This window comes from Podarcis filfolensis (genome assembly GCF_964270895.1).
Source record: "Podarcis filfolensis genome assembly, chromosome: 16".
NCBI lineage: Eukaryota > Metazoa > Chordata > Lepidosauria > Squamata > Lacertidae > Podarcis > Podarcis filfolensis.
Window position 1 is genome coordinate 26,178,782 of NC_139620.1, and position 24,768 is coordinate 26,203,549.

Genomic DNA, 24,768 nt, shown 5'->3' on the forward strand with positions numbered 1-24,768 from the left:
ATGAAATGTTAATTTTTTTATTTCCATAATTTAACATACGAAGAAAGCAAAATTTCAAACTCAGACTACTGGAATTAAAAACAAAAACACCACATAATAATGGCATGGCAGGTACAAAAATGTGCAAGTTTCCATTCAGTTTTTATTAATGCAAAAGGCTTAAAGAAGCCATTTCTGAACACTAACCACAAAGCAGTTGGAGCCTCATCAAAGAGCTCTGGGGACAACGTCAGCCAGACAAGCCTGACAAGGAGACAGTCAAATCTAACCTCTGGCAGAGATGACCCATGCTCTGTCCCTGGCGATGTTACCTTGCAAGCCCTATTTACTCCTGGCAGCTGCAGAGGGATTACATTTTTATGTACTCCTGATTTCATTCAAGCAGACACAGTCCTAACAAGCCACATTATTTTATTACAAAACGATGTTCCGGTCCCAAAGAGCTTACACCAGAGGCTGCCTTGGCTCTTTCCTGACAGGGAATTTTCGTTCAAGTGCTCTGGGTAGAATTTCTTCAATGATTGTACTGAAAACTAGGAAAGGAAAAGAATTTCAGTCCCCACCTTGGAAAGGGCCTTGCCTGAAGGCAGGTTCCTCCTCAGGAACCTATCCTCCAAACCTCTCTCATGCGGTAGGGGCAGCTCCAGAGGACACTTTTCACCAGCCACACTACTGCCACAACCCGTCTACGGGTCCTATAAGAACAGGGGTTAGAGGAACTTGCATCCACACAAAACAACGCCTTTAGAAAGAATCCCAGGTAGGGAAGAAAGCCTCTTTCAATGCCAGCCATTGTTGGGATTGCCACAGATCCCACCACGTTACAGGGAAAATTCGGCCTCATTTTCTGGTCAGCTGCAACAAAACAAAAGCAAGAACAGTCCTTGCGTTCCCATGTTGCAGCTTTACAGAAATGCATTCTCAAGAGGAAGCGAACAAAACGGGAAAGAAAACCACACCCACACAAAAGACACCAACAACAGACAATTCAAAATTCACAGTGGAGGACATACTCCTGTTCAGAGCACTGACCCTGCCTGGCACTCATGGAACATCAGCTCAACAACGGAATTGGAAATCCCCACATCACAATCTGTCCTGGTGTGCTGTGTCATAGAATCCCACTATGGGACAAAAAAGTGTATTTTAAAATGTACTTCTAACGATGATTCTATTCAACACATCCACAATATAGAGACTAGAGATGTTCAGGGATCGCCTACCATGATAAAAGTATTATTTGCTAGCCAGGAGCGTCCACAGATTTGCATGCAGTAGCAAACATAACGTCAGTCACATATGGAACTGGCTACGATATCTAGTCCAACCTTCCCCACAGTGGCAGAACTACAACTCCCACCAACCCCAGCCAGCATGGCCATACGATACTGGGGCTGTTGGGAGTTGTAGTCCAAACCATCTGGAGAGGGTGCCACTTCGGGGTAGGTTGCACCATACAAAAACGATTCCCAGTTTTCTCACCTTTATCACATTGGGGAAACTATTTCACTTGCCCATACAGATGAGTATGCAGCAGGAATCCAACGGTTGCTTCAGGCACATGTTCGGCAGCCCCCCACCCTCCACTTCTCCAGTTTACAGGCCCAGGGTTTTATCGCAGGCAACTGGGCTGACACCTTCTGCTTCTTGCTTCCTCCGATGTGGGGATGGCAGAGAAGCAAGGGCAGCACAGATTTCACCCCTGGGCTTGCCCGAGTTACCATCATCTGCTATATTGATTGGATGCCAGAGCAATGTTCATTCTGGAAGTAACAAGAAGGTATCCCAAAGGGGCATTTGAGGTACAGAAAGTGCAAATTTTAAATGAGAGGGAGGCGAGCTATGAGGATTTCAGCCATTAAATCTGGCCCAAATTATAGGCACTGCAGACACACAGCAGCTGCTGTTCCCTACGGTAAATGCTCAAATAAAAATGGGGAGGGGAAGAGTATCCCAGAGCACAGAAATTTCCCAACTGGGCAGAGGGAGGCTGAGCTTTCCTGAGTGTGGCTACCAATTGTCACTGGCCGCTCACCAGCTTCCACCTGTCAGGACCCAGTACTGTATTACTCACCAGGCTATACAGACCAGTTGGTTATTAATAAATTGTTCAACTAGATGAGCTAGGCAATGCTTGGCCCCAAACCTATAATTTTTCAAGTTAAAAAGAGGAGGAATCTAAGAGTCACAGCATTTGCAGGCGGGGAGAAGAGACGATGCCAGGATGGGGAGGTAACGCAACAAAATGTGGCGCACTTTGCAGCTGAAATCCACTCGTGTGTCAAATACCGAAAGGTTCAAGTCAGCAAAAGGAACATAGTGAGGAGGGAAAGGGCGGGGCTGAGCTCATGCTACCTGCTATCCCTCGTCTGGGGGGGGGGGGTTTGAACAATTACAGCCATTTCCCAGGGGAACCTCAACCCACAGTGTCCGTACCACGCATCTTTAAAACGGGTCCACATGCAGCAAAGAAAGTACAAAAGTGCAAGTTGTTAGTTGTCGTGGGATCTCCCAGGAGAGACTCTGGCTGACTTGAGACAATTTCAATCAAGAGAGCGGCAGAGGATCCTTGACTGGTTACGGAGGATGGAAAAAATGTTGAAATCTTGCTTCACAAGTGCTGCTTGTGAATAAGCTCTTCCCCCTGCTGCCCATTTTACTCAAGCTTCGGTCCTCCTAGCCCCCTACGACATCTAGGGGTGGGGGACACAAAAGAGCAGAGTGGCCGAAAACCCAACGCACACATATATTTGGAAGTTCTTTAAATCCTGTTGCCTTTGAAAGGTGCATTAGCCTTTAATCTGCCCCACCCATTTCCCCCAGAGGATGTTAAAACAATGATTTTCAGTGAGGCTGCAAGGAGGATGACAGAGCCACCTGGCTGTGTTAAAAGGAAATTAGAAGCTCTCCTCCCCAGTGCTTAATGAACTATCTCTACGGCCATGCCAGACAGGCCCGTAAACAAGAGCTGATCGTCCGGGGATCGGAGCAGAGTGGTTTCATATGGGGAAACTGATTACGTGCCTTTCCAGGCACACTGAAGCGCTAAAGGACATGGGCCGTTCCCAGCCGCCAGCCCACCCTCAACTGCCTGATGCTTGCTCCTGCTCTTCCTCCTTGGCAAAGAAGCTTTCCAGGTCTGTCAGTTTCTGGATCAAGAGAACGTCTAGTTCTCTTCCACCCAAGGCGGCCTTCTGAGCCCGGGTGGAACCGCCCATCATTTTGACTCGGCTGCGTGCTCTCCTCTTCCGGGGAATGGTGAAATCTTGGAACTCCAAAATCCGCTTCCTCTTTTGCTGGCTGACGGAGATCAAGGACCCGTTCTTCTCCTTTGGCTCCTCAAAGATGGTCTCCAGACACCTGGGAAGGCCAAAAGAAGTAAGCTTAGAATGTCACTAACTGCATGACATCTCACGGACCACAGGAGTGTCAGGAACAGCCCTGCTCTGAGAGAGAAGGCAACTAGAATGACTAAACAGTGACCTCCTGTGATATCTGCGATTCTAAAAACCTCATATATCTGCCACACAGAGCTAAGCTGTACCTTAAGAGTTTCTAACCACAAACCAACCCTTTTTTAGAAGTCCAATCGCCATCAACCCGTTGCTAGGACACTTCCCAGATGGTTTCCTGCTGGCATCTAGATATCCAGGCAGAATATCTTCCAAGCCTCTCCCTTTGCTCTAAAAGTGCAGCCAAAGATCAAAGTTACAGCAGGGAGGAGGGGTTGGGAAGGGGCTGAACAGAAGCTAAATCTAGTATATTTCCTCATATCAGTGTATATTTAGACATATTTTTCAGCGTGAAAGTGGGTATGAATACACTTCTGCACATCACAAAAAAGGCAATGTAACTGGTTCTCATTAGCTCACTACTTTATGACTACCCCCAACAACACAGCTCATGAACAAATGAGAGCTATTCAGTTTTCTGTGAATTCTCTTTGTACAGCAGATTAACATCCTGGAACTCAGCTATGGAGGCTTGCTATTCTGTCCCAGGATGGGTCCAGAGAGTGAGCCCTTCCACCAATATATGTAAACCAACCTGGTTGTAGGGGGAGATTTGTAGTTCTTGTTGGTGTATATTTCTTCCAAACTGAATTCTGTCTTCTTCAATCTGGAAGAATGATAATCGAGATACATCAGAAACAGCTGTAATCCATCAGATCTAGTTACTGCTGCGTTTGGTCAGAAGAAGAAAAAAGGAGTTTAAGAGGCACACCAAAACGTTAAGAGATTTGGGATACAGGTTAAGCACACAAGAAGAGCCCTGCTGGGTTCAGGCCAAGTGGCTCATCTAGTCTGACATGCTGAGCACAAGAACATACATTCCTACCTTTTCGGTCGTGGAAGTCCCATGGGGGTGAGGTTGGGATCTGGTTTAGGGATAGTCTTTCGAATCCGGATCTGAGATACTTTCTTTGGCCTCTTCTCCAGTTCAGCCTGGTGAAAAGAAGAGGGTTATGCAATTACAACATGGCTTCAGATGCTACAAGCTCCAAAGGGAGGCATTCCACCAAGCTGGCCTCTGGCTCAGGGGTGATTATCCCATTTTATCCTCACAGAAATTACGGGACAGGTTGGGGCAGGGGGAGAGAAAGGAGACGCACACATAATTTGCCCAGAGATATCCTCTGAGATGCACAGCCCGAGGGTGATCTGACTCACTGCCAAACCTGGCTCCCTGTGGCAGCTACTGCTCTGCTGACAGTCCCTCTTTACAAGACTATAGACCAGCCTTCTCCCAACCTGGTGCCCTTCAGATATTTCAGACCACAATTTCCATCAGCCCCAGACAGCACAACCGTATGATGCTGGGGCTGATGTGTGGTGGTCAGGGCTGATGGGAGCTGGAGCCCAAAACATCTGGAGGGCACCAGGTTGGGGAAAGCTGTTGCACACATTGAAAACTGGCATACAGTGGTACCTCTGGATATGATTTTAATTCATTCTGGGGGGTCCATTCTTACCCCAAAACATTTGCATCCAGAGGCGCGCTGTTCTGTGCAGGTGCAGGTGGCGGTAGCCCGCTTCTGCGCAGGCGGAAACCTTTCCTTTACTTCCAGGTTTGCCGTGTTCGTAGCCCAAAGCATTCGTATCCAGAGCGGTTCGTATCCAGAGGTACCACTGTATTAATTCTTACAAACAACCCTACAAAGTAGATCAGCACTACCTCCGTATTATGACAGGTGTGAGGAGATAACAGAGCTGAAAGGCAGAGTGGGTTACTGTATGTACTGCACTAAAGGAAAATGTTATGAAAATGATATACAGATGGTATATCACACCAGTAAAACTTGCAAAAATGTACAAAACTTGTAAGAAGTGTTGGAAATGTAAAGAAAAAGATGGTACATTTTATCATATGTGGTGGGAATGTAAGAAAGTGAAAAGCTTCTGGGAGTTGATATATAATGAGTTGAAAAAAATGTTGAAATATACATTTGTCAAGAAACCAGAGGCTTTTCTTTTAGGAATTGTTGGCAGTGAAATAAATAGAAAGGACCACAAACTTTTCCAATATGCAGTAACAGCGGCAAGAATATTACTGGCCCAGAAATGGAAACAAGAACAAATACCAACGTTGGAGGAGTGGAGAATGAAGTTGATGGACTATGCAGAACTTGATAAACTGACTGGGAAGATCAGATATCTACGAGATCAAAAGTTCATCGAGGACTGGGGAAAATTAGTTGAATACTGGGAATGTATAAGTGATAATGCAATAACGCTAGTGGCATTCAGAGAAGCTCTGTAACAGAATAAGAAATATTGTAAAAAGGCAAAATAGAAGTGGGGGGTAGGTATAAAGGCAATAGTAAAATTTGGAAATGTGTAATTAAAGAAGTTTGAATTTGGATGATTGGCAGAGAAGCCGAAGGAAGTCAAAAATGGAAAATTTAATAGAAATTGTAATGTGGATTGAATGTATGGAAAATTAATAAAATATAAATTATAAAAAAAAGAAAGGCAGAGTGGTCTGTTAGAGCCTCCCATTCTTTTCCCACTAGGGTAAATTGAAGATTATTTTTTGGTTCCATTCCCTCCCCCCACCACTAAACATGCTTTCACATCTAAAACCAAGATATATACCCGTCAAGCAATGGGAAGCACCATTCACCCTCCTACCAACTTGTGTACCTGCCTTTCCTCAGGGCATCACTCACCTTTTCAAGCCGGCTACCAGTCTTGGGCAACACAGGGACAGGAACGTCCAGTTCGTCCAAGGGAATGACCGGAAATGCAGGCACTGGAATTCCGAGAGGAGGATGTGCTGGCTCCAGAAGTGAGCAAGATGCACGTAATGACGCAGAAAATGAAGGTTCCAGCCTAGGAGGAGGACAAAAGAGGCAGTGAGTGTGTGGGAGAAGAACAAGCATGCTGATTAAGGCCAGGGATTGATGATGAAGACAGCATCAAGATTGGTTCTGGTGGGACAAGTCAGAGGGCCAAAGCCAGTGGGGAGCTGGGGATCATGGTCTTGGCTGTAGCTTAACGGTAGATCATCTGCTCTGCAATCAGAAGGTGTGTGTGTGTGTGTGTGTGTGTGTGTATTCTTAATTTATATAATGCTTAATACTAAAACAGGCTTCTCAACAGCTTCGGAAATAGAAACTCAATTGCACAACATTATAACATGAACACCCACCACAATAAAACAATCCCAATGAAACATCAAAATATAAAACATCCATGATTAAAATATGCAACGAAAGAGTTGGGTGGTACATAAATACCAGCAATAAATAAATTTGAAAAAGAGGGCCAACTGGAAGAGCAGAGGCTAAGGATTGAAGAGGCAACAGTGATATATGCACTGAGCGCCCTCCTCCAGGGTGTTTTAGCCTACAACTCCCATCAGCCCTGCCTGCAGAGCTGGGAGCTGCAGTTCAAAACAAGCTCAAGGGTGCCAGGGTAGCAAAAAGTAATGCTGGGCAGGCATAAGGACACAGGAAGAGTCCTCCTGCATCACGCCAGCACTCAACACTCCTAGGGAAGAATCCAGACGCATTTTCTGCAATGACTCCTAGTCAGAGACAGACACAGTTTCAGGCAAGGTGTAAAATTGACCTCGAAAGGGGAGATCCTCAAGTCAAAGGCCCCTTTGTGTGATGGGGGGTGAGGGGTGGGCATGCCCCCACTTACCTCACAGCATCAGCGACAGTGCTGGGGTCATCCACACACTGGTCAGGCACCTGAGGCAACATGGCAGAGCTGGTTCAGATAGGAGAGAAAGCCACAGAAAAGCAAAAGTTAGAGCTGAATCAGCACAAGTTACATTCCAGGCAAGAGGGGAGAAAACATTGGTCTCTCTCTCTGCGCTTCCTGGGGCCACGTGTTTCGGAGACCCCTTGACTAGGAGGAAGGGTTTCGGCCTGAGAGGCAGAAGCCAAGAAAATATGAAACAGGAGGGTGCTAGGTTTAGCCTGAGAGGCTGGAAATCATTTAAAGAAGCTCCTGATGGTTTCAAAGTTACTTCTTTTTTTAAAAAAGAGCAAGTTCAGAACATCAGCCTTCCTCAACCTCGTGCCCTCCAGCCTACAACTTCCACTGGCCCCAGTAGGCAGAGCTGTTGCTGGCAGAGGCTGGGGGGTTGTAGTCCAAAATACTTGGAAGGCAGCCGGTTGTGGAAGGCTGAAGGAAGTTGCAAAGGAAGCTGAGCACTAGGGGCATCTAATGCTTCCAATCAAGGCTGCGACCTTTCATTCCCTCACCTCATCTTACCAGAGCACTTAATTGGAACAGCCACAGCAGGAGAAAGTGAGAAAAACCAGGGGCAGCAGTCCTGAAAGCCTTTGAATGGAGCAGTCACCGTACATGGACTTAAGAAGCCATCTAAAGAGATACTGGAGAGCTGGACAGGGTTTGAAACTGCAGGAGGACTTTTGCAGTTTTGAAATACTGCATCCATTCGGATTGCCCTTTGTGGGTACACTGGGGATCCAGAGGAGGTTTGGGGTGCAGGAGAATGGAAGACAGGAGCAGAGCTTCACCATTCAGGACTCGGAGCCCACCTGCAAGGCAGCCCATGCTTGGTGTGCAGGATGGCCAGAGAGGCTGAGACTGGCCTCTGCCAAAATGTGCCAGTAGAACTGGATGAGGATTGATGAGGTGTCCGAAGCTGGAAACCTCAGCTGAGCCACAGCTGTGGATAACACTATCTCACAAAACCGCATGTGAAATGGATTCCCAATTTTTGCCACTTGTCCTTAAGTTATTATTTTAAACCGTGGCACAGTGACAATAGTTGTACATTGCGTCTTTTCTACAGGTTGTGGAACTGCCCTCAGTTCAGTAACGTAGGAAGGCAGCATACAAATTAAAGACCAGAGCCTCACACCAGCATCTTTTCCAAGCCTGGAAATAAGGTCAGGGAGGCCCCAATGCGTTAAGAGAAATTCCCTCACAGCTTCTATGGAATACTCCCCACAAAGAGGCCCTCCAAGCACCAACCTTGTCCAGGCACAGAGGTTTCCGTTTTCCTTGGCATTTGGACATATCCAGTGATATTACATTGTTAAAAATGGGGTGGCTTTTAAAAAACAACAACAAAAAAACCCACATGGTTGTGCCATTTTATTACTTGCATGCCAACCGCTTCAGGACATTTTAGTGGGAAGCAATATAAAGGTAAGGTAAAGCGACCCTTGACCATTAGGTCCAGTCGTGGCCGACTCTGGGGTTGCAACGCTCATCTCGCTTTATTGGCCGAGGGAGCCGGCGTACAGCTTCCGGGTCATGTGGCCAGCAGGACTAAGCCACTTCTGGCGAACCAGAGCAGCGCACAGAAACGCTGTTTACCTTCCTGCTGGAGCAGTACCTATTTATCTACTTGCACTTTGACGTGCTTTCGAACTTCTAGGTTGGCAGGAGCAGGGACCGAGCAACGGGAGCTCACCCCGTCGCGGGGATTCGAACCGCCAACCTTCTGATCAGCAAGTCCTAGGCTCTGTGGTTTAACCCATGGCGCCACCCGCGTCCCTCGAAAGCAATATATGGATTTAATAAACCTTAAAGCCGAACTAATTACTGCAGAGCTAGGGGAAAGGGGTGGGAAGCCTCACTAACAGAGGCTCTTTTGCGCTCTGACCCTGCCCCAAACAGACCCTCACTGCATGGTGAAGTGTTGTTTTTTAAATGAATGGTTCTGGTGCGACTTGCCCTTGGATATAGCCATGAGAAGCACAGGAGGCGATCAAATGCCTTCAATGCTTGGGTGTTCCTTCTAAGCTTTGGCTTGACCACTGCGGGTTTCTGCCAGGGTGGGGTGATTCCCTCTGCCAACCTGCTTCGTACACAGAGGGTAAGATAAAGCAGTAGAGCAGATCTCGGTCTTAAAAGGGGCTGCCTCTTTCCAAGACCCCGAAAAGGGGTGGGGGGAGCAATCCACAGTACCCTGCTTTTAGCAAAAGGATGTGCAGGAAACTGCTCCACAATCTCCACCATAAGGTCAAGAATTTGGGAGGTGGGGAAGTCAGAGGAGTGACAATACAGTTAAATCCAGCACTCTCTGTCCCTCCAAAGCGGTACATTTCTCAAGATGGCCTCACAATGATTCTGTACTTTGTTAGAATTGTATTTTATCAGCTCAGGCAGCATTCCTTCAGAACATGACACAAGCACCTTCATTTGATAGTAAGAGAGTTACAGATAAAACTCACTTTTTATGTTGATCCTCCCAACTTCCTTTCTATATGCTGAACATTGTCAAAATCTTGACAAGTACACGAGATTAAATATATGTGGAAGGACACAGTTTGGTGGCAAAAGCTCTTGTTTTGTATGTAGAAACACCGGGATATCATCCCAGAAACCTGGCTCTTATGTAGGACTACTTAAAAATATGCTTTAATAATCTCCCAAACCTTACAGCAGCCTGATGCCTTCTAGATGCTTGGACCGCAGCTCCCATCTGCCCCAGCCAGCACAGGAGTGCTGGGAGTTGGAGGGTACCCAGAAGGCAGAGGCTGCTACCTTAGAATCACAGCAGATCGCATCAGAAAATGCTGTGCTTGAGAGTTCCACTCGGTATTAAACAGCTTCTTCACATGTTCTGCTAAACCCGTTTTAAAAACAGGACAAGGAAGGCGAAAATACCTATTTTTAGAGCTTGGTTAGTTCGTAAAGTTCCTCTTTTGCAAACCGACAGGTAACTGAAATTGTCTCACAGCTGAGCCATATGCAAAAGGTTTATTTCCTCCCAGTAGGCATAGCAATCAACTGCTTTATCCATTTTTATTTCTGGCCACTGAAAGCACAGAATCGGCATTCTGTTAAGCAAACCTACAAGATATTTCCTTTGCTTGACAGACCGATGCAGCAAGTAAGCCCCTAAAGGGCGAGGTGGTGAAGTGAATTTTTTTTTTTCAACTTAATAATTTTAGATCACACCCCACTGCCTTAGAATTACAAAAGCCACAAATTGAAGAGAGAATACTACTTCAACTTCCTTTGTTTGATTCTGTTTTTAATTCAGGTAGTCAACATTTCCTGCTGACTTTTGGTGATGCCCATGGAGCAACATTTACTTACAAATCCCCCATGCTATCCTGCTCAAAGCTCTATCTCTGAGGCGCATGTGGGTTGTTTTCAGTGAGGGCAAACACTCTCCTTTTCTCGTTCAGAAGCAGAACCTAGGCCAGCCTCTTTCCCTACCTGGTGCTCTCTAGTTGCTTCAGACTACAAATCTCATCAGCCTCAGCCAGCCCAGGTGAGACGGGAGTTGTAGTCTGGGGCAGCTGGAAGGCTGGGAAAGTCTGGCCTGCAGGACCCATTATGGAAGTCCAAAGTCTGTGCTCCGTAGTTCCGGACTCTGAAACCTCTCCTACCTCACACCTCCGGGAGCTCTGCCACCAGATTCTCACCTTTCCGACATATATATTCTGGCACGTGGTGTGGGGTGTGTGGCCGGGAGGGGAGAAAAATGAGAGTTAGTGGAGCAAATAAACCAACCAAGCCTGGCTCCGCTCCAGCTGACAAGATGGCGCTCTGCAGGGGAGGCATCTTGAGTGAGCAGGTCTCGCCAACGGCAGGCACACACACATGCAAGGTGGAACGTGAGCCCCCCTCTCAACCTCCTGCAGTTCCTAACGCTGCGCTCCCCTCCCTCTGCAAGAGACAGAAAAGTACATCGAATCCTAAGAGTTGACAGTGACCCAACGGGCCTTCTAGTGCAACCCCCTGCAATGCAGGAATACACACACACAGCCGCACAAGATGGGAGTCTCGGAAATAAGGGGGAGGGTGCTTTACCTGTTCCCGAAGCCCAGCCTGGTGGTCGCAGAAGTGGCTGGCTGCCACTTGCAGCGCTTGGAATGGAGAGGAGTGAATTCGGAGGGACGGCTGGGGGGAGGACCGTGCTGGCTCCATATGGACAGAACTCGACCCAGCGAATAGGGCAAAGAAGAGAAGAGGTCGGCTGACGCAGAAGCGGAATGTCTTAACCCCTTCAAGCCCTGGGCGAGCTGAAGTGCAGCCAGATTCTGGACCGCTGGGAGGTGGCTGGTGAGGCTCCTTCTTCTGGTCCAGATCCGATAGCAGCCGGGGGAATAGAGGGCCAAGACGGTGTGGAGGCCAAGTGGGGAGCAGCCTGCCCTCCTCCGCTGAGTCGTGATGGCCTCGCTTTGCCAGCTCTTTGCCACGCCGAGAGTGGCCAGCGGTGTGGTGGTGTGCGATTCAGCAGGGACCCAGGCATCTCTCTGGACTGGTGCGACGCCGAGGCAGCTTTGAGGCAGGAGGAGAGAAAAGGTCCACTTGGAAGGCTGGAAGCTGTGGGCCTCCCCCAGAGCCAACCGGTGGCTGTTGCTAGGGTCGCTGTGCTGTGCTGTCAGCCCCGGGAGCTTCCTCGCTGGGCTAGAGTCCAATTTTATATGGAAAGTCACAGGGAAAATAGGGGCACTGAAGGCCAGGGGGGAGTTATTATTGCCCAGTTCCAAAAAGAACAGGTTGGTCAACTCCAGGGGATAAAGTGCCAAAGATTGAGAGGTGAACATCTTGAAGCTGCAGCTGCTGCCATTAAACCATGGAGAGTTGAGCTTCAAGTCCACGCAGGAGAAAACTTCCAAGAGCTTCTTATGTCTGAAGTGGCTGTACTTTTCAGGGACAGAGAGAAGCTCTGTAGAGCCCAAGAGCTGGTTGCGGTTTTGAGGCTTTCCCGGCAGTGCCAGCAATTTGTTAGCCAACGCTGACAGCTTCCTCAAGAGCGCCGGGTCTTTGGTAAGTTTGCTAAGCCTGGGGCTGTCCAGCAAGCTGCTTTGGCTGCCTTGTTGCTTTGGCATTTGGTCCCTGACTGTGCCTTCTCCTTTGTTTCCTGTAACAGTGAGTTTTGGGGCAAAACAGACAGAATCTGTGAGCTGGCACTCAGGCTTTAGAACAATCGCAGAGGGATTCCTGAAGGATACAGAACTTGCCATTAGGTGACTTTTTCTTGCTGTTCGGAGCTGGTCCGGCCTAGAAGTCCTGACCCAGGCTTTTCCCAGCTGCCTCCTGAATGGAAGAGGTGATCTTATTCTGCGAGTGCATCTGAGGGAATTCCTGCTTCCATCGTAACTAAAGTGAAAGGCTTGTGGCAACATGCAAAAGACTACAAGGACAGGACTGTCATTGGTGGCTGATGGCCGGCTTTGGCTCCTGAAACTCCATAGGCTTTGGCTTTTGGCCTCTAGGTAGTCCAACCCATCAAAGTCCTTGGCTCTCTTTGGCCTTTTCCACCCCCTGAAAGTGCTGCCAGGACTTCCATTCTCACTGACCTCAACTCCGCTCCCCGAAGCAAAAGCATGTGGCTTCACCACCATCTCATGGTAAGAACTGCTTAAAGGTGGTGCAAGGCAGAAGAGTCTCCGTTTCAAGAGGTTTCTGGATTTCACCTTCACTTTAGCTCTTCTGTCTTGAACAACTGCACCACAGGAGGCAACAGGCAGAGCTGGAACTTCCTCAGCCTCCTCTTGCAAGGGTTTCTGGGTAAGCATCAGACAAACACCTGATTCTGAATCTCTCGCCTTCTCAACAGGTATTTCAATGACCAAGCGATCTTCCAATGGCTTCTTTCCGTCTCCTGCTGGCTCCTGGGTGACCTCTGCAGCCTGCCAGCTTCTTCCTTGACTGCTGAGGCATTTGGGGGAAGCTTCTAACCTATGACCACCTGAAGAAGGACAAGGCAGGATGCTGCTGCAAAAGATTTCCGGAGACAGTCTTGTGGAAAGTAAGCATTTAGTTTGCAAAGCATAGTGCACGTTCTTTAAACGCCGTCGAGCAACAACAGTTGGCTTTGAAGGATCTCTGATTCTGTGAAACTTGGGGTTGTGCAGCAATCTGCTAAGTTGCAAACTGTGCTCTGGTAGGGGGACAAAAGAAGGCTGTGTGTGTATTTCAATCTTGAATGGGAACACAATTTCTTCTCGCCCTGCAGAAAACCTCAAGCCTTGCAAGAGAGCTCCAGAAGACTCTTTAATGCCTAGAGGGTAAACTGTTACCTCCGTTTTCTCAGTGGGCAGATTGAGTGCTCTCTGGTTACCTTCCAAAGACTGTTTCATCTTTTTTGAGGGGTTAGGACTGTCAGAAATAATTGATATGATGTCTTTTACTACTTCCGCTCTTCGCTTCATACCTACTGCACATACGGATGTTTCCTTGCTATCTAGAGGAGAATCTCTGGGTGTATTTTCTTTAACAGAACAGCTTGCCTCTTCATTCTCTGAATTTAACAGGTTAACATGTTGATAACAGAGTCTACTGAGAGAGAAGCTGATTGTTCCAGGGTGTTCTTTGGGGAAAGGACAACAGCGACTACATGGAGGAAAAGACGGAGATGTCCATGGATCATCTTTCTGAGACAAGCAGATGGCTGGATTCTGAGCAAGCTGCACTCCGAAACATATACTTGCCAAAGTAGGCACTTCTTTGTTCTCCAGTGGCTTTGAACACACTCCCTCCATACTTTTCTGACAGTTTACAGAGTTTCGCTGGAAAAACATTTGACTAGGAGATGAGGCAGGCCCACTGCTACCCTGTAAGAATGCTTTTTCATCTAGTACCTCGGAAGGACTCCTGCTGACTGCCCCAGAGGCAGATTCATCAGTTGTTGCTTGAGAAGCCTGATCATTAACAAACCCTATTGACCTCAGAAGTTCAGAACATTCTGAATGTGAGTCGACACTTTTCAGTTCTATGGACTCTTCTTTCAATGGATTGCCAAGAGATTCTGACACCATTTTAACAGATGAGCAACTGCCTAACGTAGTTTGCTGAAATGTTTCTTGAACACTCTTTTCTTCTATTAAAAGCAACGGAACTGGAGCTTTGCCGTGGCCCCTCTCCGAGCACAGAGAGTTGTTCCAATTACAATCAACAGATTTTTCAGTGTCTTCACTTGAGGTCACAGCCTGCAGAGAGTGATCCACCTTTTGCTTCTCTGAGGACATCAAGGGAGGCTGCTGGCATTCTGAATCATCTTTTTCTGGGGATTCATTTTTCTGATTCAACAAAACCAGTCTATTAAAATGAGGATTCTGATGCGGAAAGGGCTGGACTTTTGTCTGACAGATTATTTTCCCTGGCTGACCTGGATTGTCAGTACATAAATCCTCCAAGGGCAAAAAATCAGGTTGCTGCTCTGTGTGACCTGGGAAGCTGGAGTGCATGGCAGTCTTCATACTGGAGGGTTCAGGTGCAAAGGAGGAAGAGGAGTGGTGGTCTTGATGCTGCCTTTGTTTTTCCTCACCTTTGTCTTTTACAAATTTGCCGAGTTCAAGGCAGTTTGTTTTGCCAAAATCTCTGTAATCTGCCAGTTTCTCATTTCTCCAACTCTCACCACATGTTTTTACACTTTCAGCTGCTCCCATTCCATCAGATTCAGCCACCAGTGAAGCTTGACCTAATTCTGGGTTTGAATCTGCAGGGAAAACACTGGCGTCAACTTCCAACGCAATGTGTGATTTCACAGAAGTATCGTTGCCGTCAGACCTCTGATTTCCAGCTGCCACATCTGACACCTCTGAAGCTTCAGGAGAAGCTGCATCCCAGATTCTTCCAGCATCATCTGAGTCATCACAGGGATGATGGTCCCCTGCCTTAACAACACTGCCAGGCTCCTCGGGAGGGACACCTTCCCTGGCAGATGCAGAAGAGTGACTTGCTTTCAGTGCATCAGATTCTTCACTTTTGCTTTTGAGAACACTGTTGCCGTCAACAACATCATTAGCAGCTAAGCAGATACCTCCCAATGTGGTGCAGCAAGTCTCAATGGCAGAAGACAGGTCATTCATGCATGGGTTCCCAGGACTATATGCTTCGATTTGCGCCATTTCCTGATCAGCTGGCTTCTGCTCTGTATCCTTCAGCATAAGGCCTGTGCTTTTCACGGATGCTTCCCTTGTTGTAATACAACTCCCAGCATTCTGACTTGGCGAAGGTGACTCTTTCTTGGTGTGAAGTACGAAGCTGGTGCTCTGCAGCTTCAGCTCTGCAGGGAATTCTTCTCTGGGCAAGCTGTCTAGTAACCCGCTGCAATTTAAATTCCTCTCGGTTTGCTGGGCAGAGGAGTAATTGTCACAGAGTTGAGCTGTTGAGGGTTTTTCTTCTGAGTCAACATCTGCTATGGTGGTAGCACACAGGTGTGTAGCTGAAGGACTCTTTCGGATTTCTGTCTTTGGACCACTGTGGGATCCCATCTGTGGTACATGTTCACCTAATCTGGAGCCACAATCTGAAGAGTCACAACATGTGGGATTTGAATCATTGCTTGCGCTGCAGCTGTTCTGAATGCACCCAATGTTTCCCACTTCCGCCATGAGAGACCTGTTTTCTTCTCCCCCAACAGCCATGCTTATGCCACTAGAAGCACATTGATGACGCTTATCCTTTTGGATGCTGTCAACCTCTATAGAGGCCAGTCTTAATCCATCTTCTGGATGTGCAGGTGAAGAGGGAAACGTGTTTTTGGCCACTGAAGATGATTCTGCAAAGCTGTTTTCCTGTGGCCGAGAATTTTCTTGAATGTCTTTCCAGTAACATTGAATAGCACCCCTTTTCTGGATTTCAATAGCTCCCTCACAGGTCAAACTGTAAGCGTGGTCCGTATTTTGAGCATCCACCTCCTGTTCTTGGTTGCTTTCGCTGGACATCTCTTCACTGCTGCACGCTGGGGACAAAGTTTCATCCATATCCGGCTCAGAGGCCCATTCTTCCAGCAGCTCAATTTTTTCACAGCTCCTCAAGTCTTCCTCCTGCATTTCACAGACAATTTCAAAAGCATCCATGTTCTCTTCCCAGAGTACGTTTCCAAGCTCCAAATTGCCTTCCAAGTGATGTCCTGAAGCTTCAGGGGCTGAGTTTGACAGCTGAGCAGCAGTGGTAGTCCCACTTTGCAAAACTGGAGAAGAGCTACTGTCATTAGGCACGTTTGTCTTATCTTGCATGGAAGCTGGATCACTGTCAAGGATTGGGTTCGCTTCCACATCTCGATTGAGGGACTTTTCTCCCGCAGCTCCTGAGCTAAGAAGGATACACTTCGTTGCTGACAAAGCAACATGGGAGATCAGAGCTTGACAATTTTCCTCCACTTCTTCGTCTTCCTGCAGCAGCTTTCTTGCTGAAGCATCATTCTTGGCGCTCACAGGTTCTAGAGAGACTAAAGTGTTGCTTCCTGAAACCTCAACTTTGGCCATGACTGTGTCTACCTCTGAGGACTCACTGCTCTCAGGTGGGACACCTGCAACCTCTCTGGCACTGCGCTCGCCTGCATGACTAAACAGCCCATCAGTCCCCTTCGCCTTCATACCTTGTGCTTCTTGCAGGAGGTTTGACAGATTTTCAAGGGTCACCTGCACATTTGCTTGGCTTTCTTCTGCACAAAAGAGAAACGGGGAGGGGAGGAGTTAATGTGCTACATGCCTTATTCATCCATTTCTTTAGTACTGGAAGAATAAGGTTATAAGCAAACTTAGTTGTAAGCAGGGTGGATAAAAATCAATGATTTTTATTTTTTTTAAACGGCTTTTTATATTTAAATCGGCTTTTTTGATTTAAATTTGATCTGTTTAAAGATAGTTTTCTATTTAAGTTAAATTATAGTCCAAAGGCTATTCATCAGGAAATAAGGATTTGTTTTAAGTTTTTCATGTGTGCTAAAACTCAGTCTAAGGTTTTTTAAAAAATAAATTGTTTAATCACATCAGTTACCAAACATGGATACATATTGTCAGGGAACTGCCATCGGGAGAACTGGAGAGGAAGAGGCTCACAGAGGCTGGCAGAGACTTGTCAGCTGATGAGGGAACCAGCAGGGGGAGAGAGGCAGTTCCAAGGGATAGTGAGTCGGAAGGAGGACTCAGAGACAATTCCAGCGAGAACAGCAAGGAGGTTTCAGGACCTCCTATAGGGACACCCACTCCTCGCCGGAAATTGTCACGTAGAGAGTCCAGAAGACGTGTTTCCGTTAAGGAGCTTTTATGCTGGAAGAAATTCCGTAAACGCCCACTGTCGGATTCTGCCAGCGACTGACGGAGCCATGTTTATGGGGCTCCGTTACAGACAGTGGTTTGTGGACTTAGCCAAACACTGAGGGATTAGGAACTTTACGCACAAGCAGCTCAACATCCCATCACACATATGCTATAATGTTATTGTTTAGTTAAATAAATTGTTTAAATTGTTATTAAGGAAATGATTATTTTTCTCTTTCCAATAAAGTACAGCAGAAAAGTTGTCCAAATATAAACAGTTAACTTATTAAACCACACAATAATTTCAGAATTATCTGCCTATATATTTCCAATAGTATTACCAAATCAATAATTTTTAATACAACTGTAAAAACTACTCTGAAAATTTATTATTCCAAAAATGAAACCTTCCTCAGGTTGTAAATATTAAGATGATTTCCAGCAAGAATGAGTCTTTCTGTAAAAAAATGATTTAAATCAAGGGGGATGTAAATGCAATAAGTAATTAATAAGTAAATAATACTCAACGGGTGACCTGAGAGACAACAAGAGCAAGATAGCAGAGGAAGCAAATAACTAGTTCGCAAGTAACTAATAGCCAGACCAGATCAACCCATTTTCTTGACTTCTTAACCCCAGCCTAACTGGTTCACACAGAAAGGACTGCAGGGTCCTTTCTTCTGCTCAGTCCTTTCACTGCGCAACAGTATTCACTCCAATTTACTCCAAGGTACCCACATGTTAATTCTGACAACGAAAGTCAAAAGCCTGACAGCACAACTACTCAGGCCTTGTAGAAATAAATGCGATCTCAGCTGGGGCTGGCCCACGGGCTCTCTGTTAGGGCTAGAACTCTGAGGAGGTTCTAGAATTCTGAAGGCACCACTTTGTTTGTGACGAGGCTACGGGTGAAACCATCTCCAATCTCTCTCACCTGGTGTTAACATCATAGAAGAGATCCTGCCTTTTGCAGATTAAACAAAGCGGGACCCCACAAAAGGGTTACGGAGCTTAAATCTCTAGTGGGTACATTTATGAGCCCCTCCTCCATTGTTTGGCCTCAACAGGTATTAATAAAGATATACTGGCTCTGAACACAGAAGTTCTCCATTTAGCCAGAGCAATGGGTAAATTGAAGCTTTCCCTCAGGAGGGAAAAAGAAGCCAAGTTACTCTACTTTATCATGTAAAACAAAATGATGATTAAGACAGTGACCTGATGGTGAATGGTATTTCTGGAAAGCATTGGAATACACTGCTTTCCTTGTCAGGGAGATGGAAAACCATACCCAGGTATGCCGTAAAGGTAAAGGTACCCCTGCCCGTGCGGGCCAGCCGTGTCCGACTCTAGGGTTGTGCGCCCATCTCACTTAAGAGGCCGGGGGCCAGCGCTGTCCAGAGACACTTACGGGTCACGTGGCCAGCGTGACAAAGCTGCATCTGGCGAGCCAGCGCAGCACATGGAAACGCCATTTACCTTCCCGCCAGTAAGCGGTCCCTATTTATCTACTTGCACTCGGGGGTGCTTTCGAACTGCTAGGTTGGCAGGCGCTGGGACCAAGCAACGGGAGCGCACCCCGCCGTGGGGATTCGTACCGCCGACCTTTCGATCGGCAAGTCCTAGGCACTGAGGCTTTTACCCACAGTGCCACCCGCGTCCCTCAGGTATGCCGTAGGTGACCATAAAGAAGCACTCTCTGCCCCGGTCAATGTGGCCAATGGTCAAACACCCTCTCATGCTCTGTTCGCAAGGCAAAAACCATGGCAAGCTGTAAACACTTCCTAAAAACCCATCTTTTAAAGCAGACATTCCTGGGCTCACACTGTTTCGTTTTATTAGTTACTGATATTCAGACTGATTCAATCCCAAATGGACTATCCAGGCAGGGAGAAGCAGCTTGGCCAAACAAATTACCTGGGTTCTTCTGCAAGCCTGCTGCTTCAACATTGGAAGGGGTTGGAAGAAATCCTTTTCCCATGTGGGTTAGCCAAGGTTCCTTCTGAAACAAAAACACACACAATGCCAGCCATGAAAGCAGTAGCAGCAGCAGAGACAGAAGGGATTAATTATTACTTCCCCAAACCTTCCCCAAGCAGTGCAGGTGTTAAGTCTGTGGAGAAAATCTGTCTCTGGATATTCTTCATTAAATGTGCTAGATTTGTTTCTAAAAAGATACTCTTTCGCCACACTTATTTTGTGCTACCAATCCGCTGGCACCTCACACAGGAGCAAGGTGTCAAAACCAACCTGCCATGGATAGCCCTGCTTTATTCTACTAATAATCGTATTACGGATTTATAGTTTCTGATTTTTACAAAAAATTTGCACCTATGTTTACGCTCACCACTTGGATATTTTGACAATAACAAAGAACTAAATGAATTATTTCCTCCCAGTGTGCATACAGACCCAAACAACGGCCTGCTCTTTTGAAGAAAGGGCTGTGACTGAGTGGTAGAGCAATTGCTTTGCATGCAGAAGGTCCCTGGTTCAGCCTTCAGCACCTCCAGGTAGGGCTAAAAGCATTCCCTGCCTGAAACACTGGAGAGCTGCTGCCAGTCAGTGTAGACCAGGGGTGTCCAAACTTTTCCCAAAGAGGGCCAGTTTTGATTGTTGACCTTTTTTTAGGATTGAAGTTGTTGAGCTTTTTATTGGATTGCAGTTCTTGAGCTTTTTTTAGGATTTTACCCTTGGAAATAAACTGCCACAGGGGCCGGATTAAACCGATGGGCAGGCCACATTGGGCCCCCGAAACGGACTTTGGACATGCCTGGTGTAGACAATACTGAACCAGATGCATTTGCTATAAGGCAGGTTCCTATGTTCATAAAACATAGAATTAAAATATCCATCACAATGGGAAATTTTAACACCACACCACCACGAAACAGATTCCAAGAAGGAGGTGCCATTTCCTTCAGAGCAGTATGTTTGCACGGGGACAAGATACAACAATTCCCTCATCTAAACCCTTCTGTTCTCTAAGCTGTTGTTTCCTTGACAGGTCTACTGCATTTGAGCTAATTTAATTTGTTTTTAAGAAGCCAGTTCCCATTTAACATGCAGAGTGGTCCTCAGATGAAGTATAACACTAGCTTCATACCTTACAGTATTTAAAAAAGTAACTTGTTATGAATTTTAAACAGACATATGAGCAAGGCTAGTTCACAAGGCTAGTACAAAGAAACAAGAATTCTGAAAGGAAAATGGGAAAGAGAATGTGCTGTTTTATACAACAATGAATCATAATAAAACACAGTTCTCCACTAGCTGTAGATTTTATATTTCAAGACATTCCATTAATCGTGGCAAGCAATATAACTTCATGATTTAATTGAAGAGGACACCCAGTAATTCACACAGGCTGCAATCCTCACTAACTACACCCACTGACCTAGGAGTTATTCCCATTGAACTCAAGTGGGCAGAGGTGGGTTATTCTGACAGGTATAGGATTGCATAGTCAAAATTTGATTAAATACATGCAGCAGTTCTTAATCTGATATCAGCCTGTACAACATCTCCAGTATTTGGAACCGTTCCATTTCTAAATCCTCTGTATCTTCTTGTTGATCTAACGCAATTGCTATGTAACAGTTTTCTTCTAACACTGACACAACAGGCAGATCCCAAAATCTTTCCTCATCTTAACTTAAACATATTTCCCCACACATCTCTTTTCCAGAGAAGTGTCATGTTAATCTCTTGTGAAATAGAGGTGAAATAGAGGCTAACAAATTTCTTACGGCCTTCAAACCAACACCAAATGGCCCTGATTCTTACCTCTCTTAAGCAACATATTTCCTTTGAGGCTAGATAAGACTGTGCAAGGCCTTCCTCGTCAGCAACACTCCCCAATTCCTTTGTCCCTCCCGTGTCTTCTCTTGAATGTTGGTGACAAGGGTCCAACTCCAACACATCCTTTTTGGGGGTATCATCATCCTCAGCCAGATCTCTGGCTTCTGCAGGCTCTTGAGGAAGCAGATCCATCAGCCCAGGGCAAGAGGCTTTGCCTGTGCAATCCAGCCTTTCAGCAGAGTCCTGAGAACAGGTTTTCAACCCATGAGTCCGGTGGGGCTTGGATGGCAAACTGCTACATGACAGCACAAAGGTTGATGCTTCAGTTTTAGCATCAAGTACAATGGTGGGATCCGACAGAGCTGCAAGGTCAGTAGAGAGGGTGACTGGCAGACTCGTGTAGAGTTCTTGCACCACAGCAGACATGGAGGAGCTGAGAAGGTCAAAATGGCTTTTTTCCAGGGACTCCACACCGGCAGTGAGCATCAGGACAGTTGGACCAGCCACCTTTCACAACGGAAAAAGACAAGTGAGCAGAAATAATATTAGAAGAGCCCCCTGGATCAGGCCAACCACCAATCTAGTCGAGCACCCTGTTCTCACAGTGGCTAACCAGATACCTATGGGAAACCCACAAGCAAGACCCAAGCACAAGAGCACTCTCCCATCTTGTGGCTGCCAGCAACTGGTATTCAGAAGAATTGCTGCCTCTGACTATGGAGGAAGAGCATAGCCATCACAGCTAGTAGCCATTTCTCTAACCCTCTTTTAAAGCCATCTAGGTTGGTGGTATCCATCACTGCCTCCTTTGGGAACAAGTTTTATAGTTCAAATATGTGCTTCATGAAGAAGTACTGTATTTTTTGCTCTATAAGACTCACTTTTTCCCTCCTAAAAAGTAAGGGGAAATGTATGTGCGTCTTATGGAGCGAATGCAGGCTGCGCAGCTATCCCAGAAGCCAGAACAGCAAGAGGGATTGCTGCTTTCACTGCGCAGCGATCCCTCTTGCTGTTCTGGCTTCTGAGATTCAGAATATTTTTTTCTTGTTTTCCTCCTCCAAAAACCAGGTGCGTTTTGTGGTCTGGTGCGTCTTATAGAGCGAAAAATACGGTACTTTCTTTTACCTGTCCTGAATCATCCTACATTCAGCTTCATGTCCACAAGTTCTAGTGTTATGAGAAAGGAAGAAAAACTTTTCTCTATCCTCTTTCTTTCATGCAAGGCAAGGTGAACCACCACCACCACCCTACCATGCCTTCTTCCAATGTCTGTTTTTCCAGGCTGCTAATGATCAAGGCCTTCATTAGGGCACAAAGTTCTCACCCCTGCCTCCACCTTGTCTTCTGTGCTCCAATTGCTGATCCCCTCCTCTAGAAATAGCTCCTTCCTCACATTCCATCCTGAAATTCCCACCTCACTTCACCCAGCTTGGGGAATTTTAACTACTAGAGGAGGAGGAGCGGTGGGGAGAGAAAAAGAGAAGGATTTGCGGTGAAAATATTAGGGTTCTCATCCAAACGTCTCTGGAGTTCTAAGGCACTCAGGATTCCCTACTCACTTCAAGATTGGGGAAGGCTCAAGAGGTGATGGACCTGAACCACCTTCATGGAGGCACCATAGCACAATAGTAGAGCCATAAAGGCCACAGTGAATATGCTTCATCTCCATGGTAAGAGGCCAAAATGCTTCTGAATGCTAGTTACTGGAAACCATAGGATGGGAGGGCTCTTGTGTTTGGGTCCTGCTTACTGGATTTCCTTTGGGGCATCTAGTTGTTAACTGTAAAAACAGGAGGAGGGACCAATCCTTTGTCCCGATCCATCACCATCTTCTTATGTCCTTATCCCTGGCAGGGGCAAAACGCCCCCACCTGAAACCTTGCACAGCCACCAGCCAGTGTCAACAATACTAAGCTAGACAGACCAAGGCTCTGACTTTGTATAACTCAGCTTCCTACGTTCCTTTTTAAATTCAGCCCTTCATTCAGAACTATGAGGACAAGAATATATTTTTGTATACGCACCCATAAGTTCCGTGGCAGAGCATCTACCCGGCAAACGAAAGTTCTCAGCTTTAATCCCCAACAGCACCTCCGGTCTGGGTTTCAAGAGACCTCCTACCCATCCCAAGAAACCCCATAGCTGTCAACGTTTCCCTTTTTTAAAGGGAAATTCCCTTATTCCGAATAGGATTCCTCCCAAGAAAAGGGAAAAGTTGACAGCTATGAAGAAACCCCGGAGAGCCACTGCTGCCAGTCCGTGCCAACAATAACGAGGTAAACGGACCAATGCTCTGCCTCTGCAGAAAGCAGCTTGGTATAATCCTGCTGAAATCTCTTCTCCGCAACACTTGCGAGCCTTGTCGGATTTTCTACCTGGTTGCCCTTAGCTGACTAAGCCCTCCTCCGCCTGGGGGCCCACGCCAAGGCCTAGAAAGCTGCCCTGAAAAAGCTCCCTTTCCCCTGGGAGGCTCGCCAAAGCACTTTCGGTGGGCGAGTTCAGGATGGGACCCTCAGAGGATCCTCATCGTCATCACAATATTCAGTCATTTATTACCCAAGGGTTTCCTAGCCACCTTCCATACATTTAAAAACATATATATAAATAAATTACATCATAAAAAGAAACAAAACATTCTCCACAGGAGGAGCCTGAGTGGGGGGATGACCCCAAAAGTCTTATTAGCTAATTAACTAATTAAGCCCCCCCCCGCCTCGAGCTGTTTATGCCATGCTGGAGCGAAGGCGGGGTATTGGGGGCGCCTCCTAACTCCCCCCTCCGTATTACTCTTCCGGGGCCTCCACTCGCCCTCGCCCCCTCAGGTGGGGGGGGGCTCCGCCCCGGCGTCTTTTTTCCCCCCTTCTTCACCTGAGCGCTGCTCCGCAGGCCGCAGCCGTCTCCTCTCCCTCCGTCATCGCGCCGCTCTCTCCCCTGCGTCTCTATGGGCCGCGCCGCTTCCTCATCCGGGAAACCAACCTGCGCCACCATAGAGAGGGAGTCGGGCGGAAAAGCGCGCGCGAGGCTCCCGGATGAGGAAATCAAAAGGCGAGCCCAGGCGCGTGCGCTTCGTGCGGGGAGCGGGTGCGCCACGCCCCCCTCTGCGGTGCTGTGGGTAAGTGTAGCACGAGAGCCGTCGGTTCCCCTCAGCCCAAGAGCACGGTCGGTCGCGGGTAGGCATGAGATAATCTGCCTCCCCCCCTTTTTTGGGGGGGTTGAGTGCGCTCGCCCTCCTTCTTTCGCCATTGGGTCGGAGGCTGAGTGGACTGTACTATTCCGGACCACGGGGGACGGCCAGAAATGTAGTGTTAATGGGTCTCGCATGGTTGTTGTGGAGATGAAGTGAGGATGGGGAGAGCCACGAGCTCCTTGGAGCAAAGGGTGGGATATAAATGCAACAATAAATAGATGATAAATGGCAGATTCCCTGCAAATAACAAACTAGTACGCCAGAAAATATTATCTCATATGCTGAATTTCTGTTAGAGTTTTTTTTTAATGTAGGGTAGCCTTCACAAAAGGGATTCCCA

General features: G+C 47.0%; 2 protein-coding genes across 15 annotated transcripts in view; one reads left to right on the forward strand and one right to left on the reverse strand.

Moving 5' to 3' along the window:
• Nucleotides 1–3: 3 nt before the first annotated feature.
• On the reverse strand, nt 4–24,244 carry PRR14L (proline rich 14 like). 3 transcript variants are annotated; one of them, XM_083589607.1, is made up of 9 exons: nt 24,110–24,244; nt 21,227–21,748; nt 19,358–19,439; nt 11,256–16,845; nt 7,149–7,217; nt 6,170–6,332; nt 4,339–4,445; nt 4,048–4,119; nt 4–3,360 (listed from the first exon to the last, which is right to left on the reverse strand). In XM_083589607.1, the coding sequence occupies exons 1-9, from the start codon at nt 24,227–24,229 to the stop codon at nt 3,084–3,086; spliced, it is 7,002 nt and encodes a 2,333-aa protein (XP_083445733.1). In that variant the 5' UTR covers nt 24,230–24,244; the 3' UTR covers nt 4–3,083. The 3 variants fall into 3 exon arrangements, with proteins under 3 accessions (XP_083445733.1, XP_083445732.1, XP_083445734.1); XM_083589606.1 differs by having other exon boundaries at nt 19,358–19,442; XM_083589608.1 differs by lacking the exons at nt 19,358–19,439; nt 21,227–21,748; nt 24,110–24,244 and adding an exon at nt 18,182–18,287.
• Nucleotides 21,704–24,768, forward strand: part of DEPDC5 (DEP domain containing 5, GATOR1 subcomplex subunit) — a 52,418-nt gene continuing 49,353 nt past the window's right edge. For 4 of the 12 annotated variants that reach the window (XM_083589698.1, XM_083589707.1, XM_083589706.1 and 1 more), the window contains exon 1: nt 24,229–24,353. The gene's annotated coding sequence lies outside the window, so the exon portion shown is untranslated. Of the gene's footprint in view, nt 21,771–23,434; nt 23,518–24,228; nt 24,421–24,768 lie in introns of those variants that run through there. The other 8 variants (XM_083589702.1, XM_083589708.1, XM_083589705.1 and 5 more) reach the window with 6 other exon arrangements.

Excerpts from the sequence above, each read along its gene's own strand:
- PRR14L (XM_083589606.1), bottom strand. The coding sequence starts at position 24,229 with ATGGTGGCGCAGGTTGGTTTCCCGGATGAGGAAGCGGCGCGGCCCATA. Across the intron at positions 19,443-21,226 it reads AAATATGTTGCTTAAGAGAG|AAGGAACCTTGGCTAACCCA; the intron begins GTAAGAATCAGG and ends TTTTTGTTTCAG. Across the intron at positions 4,446-6,169 it reads CTGGTAGCCGGCTTGAAAAG|GCTGAACTGGAGAAGAGGCC; the intron begins GTGAGTGATGCC and ends TCTTTTCACCAG.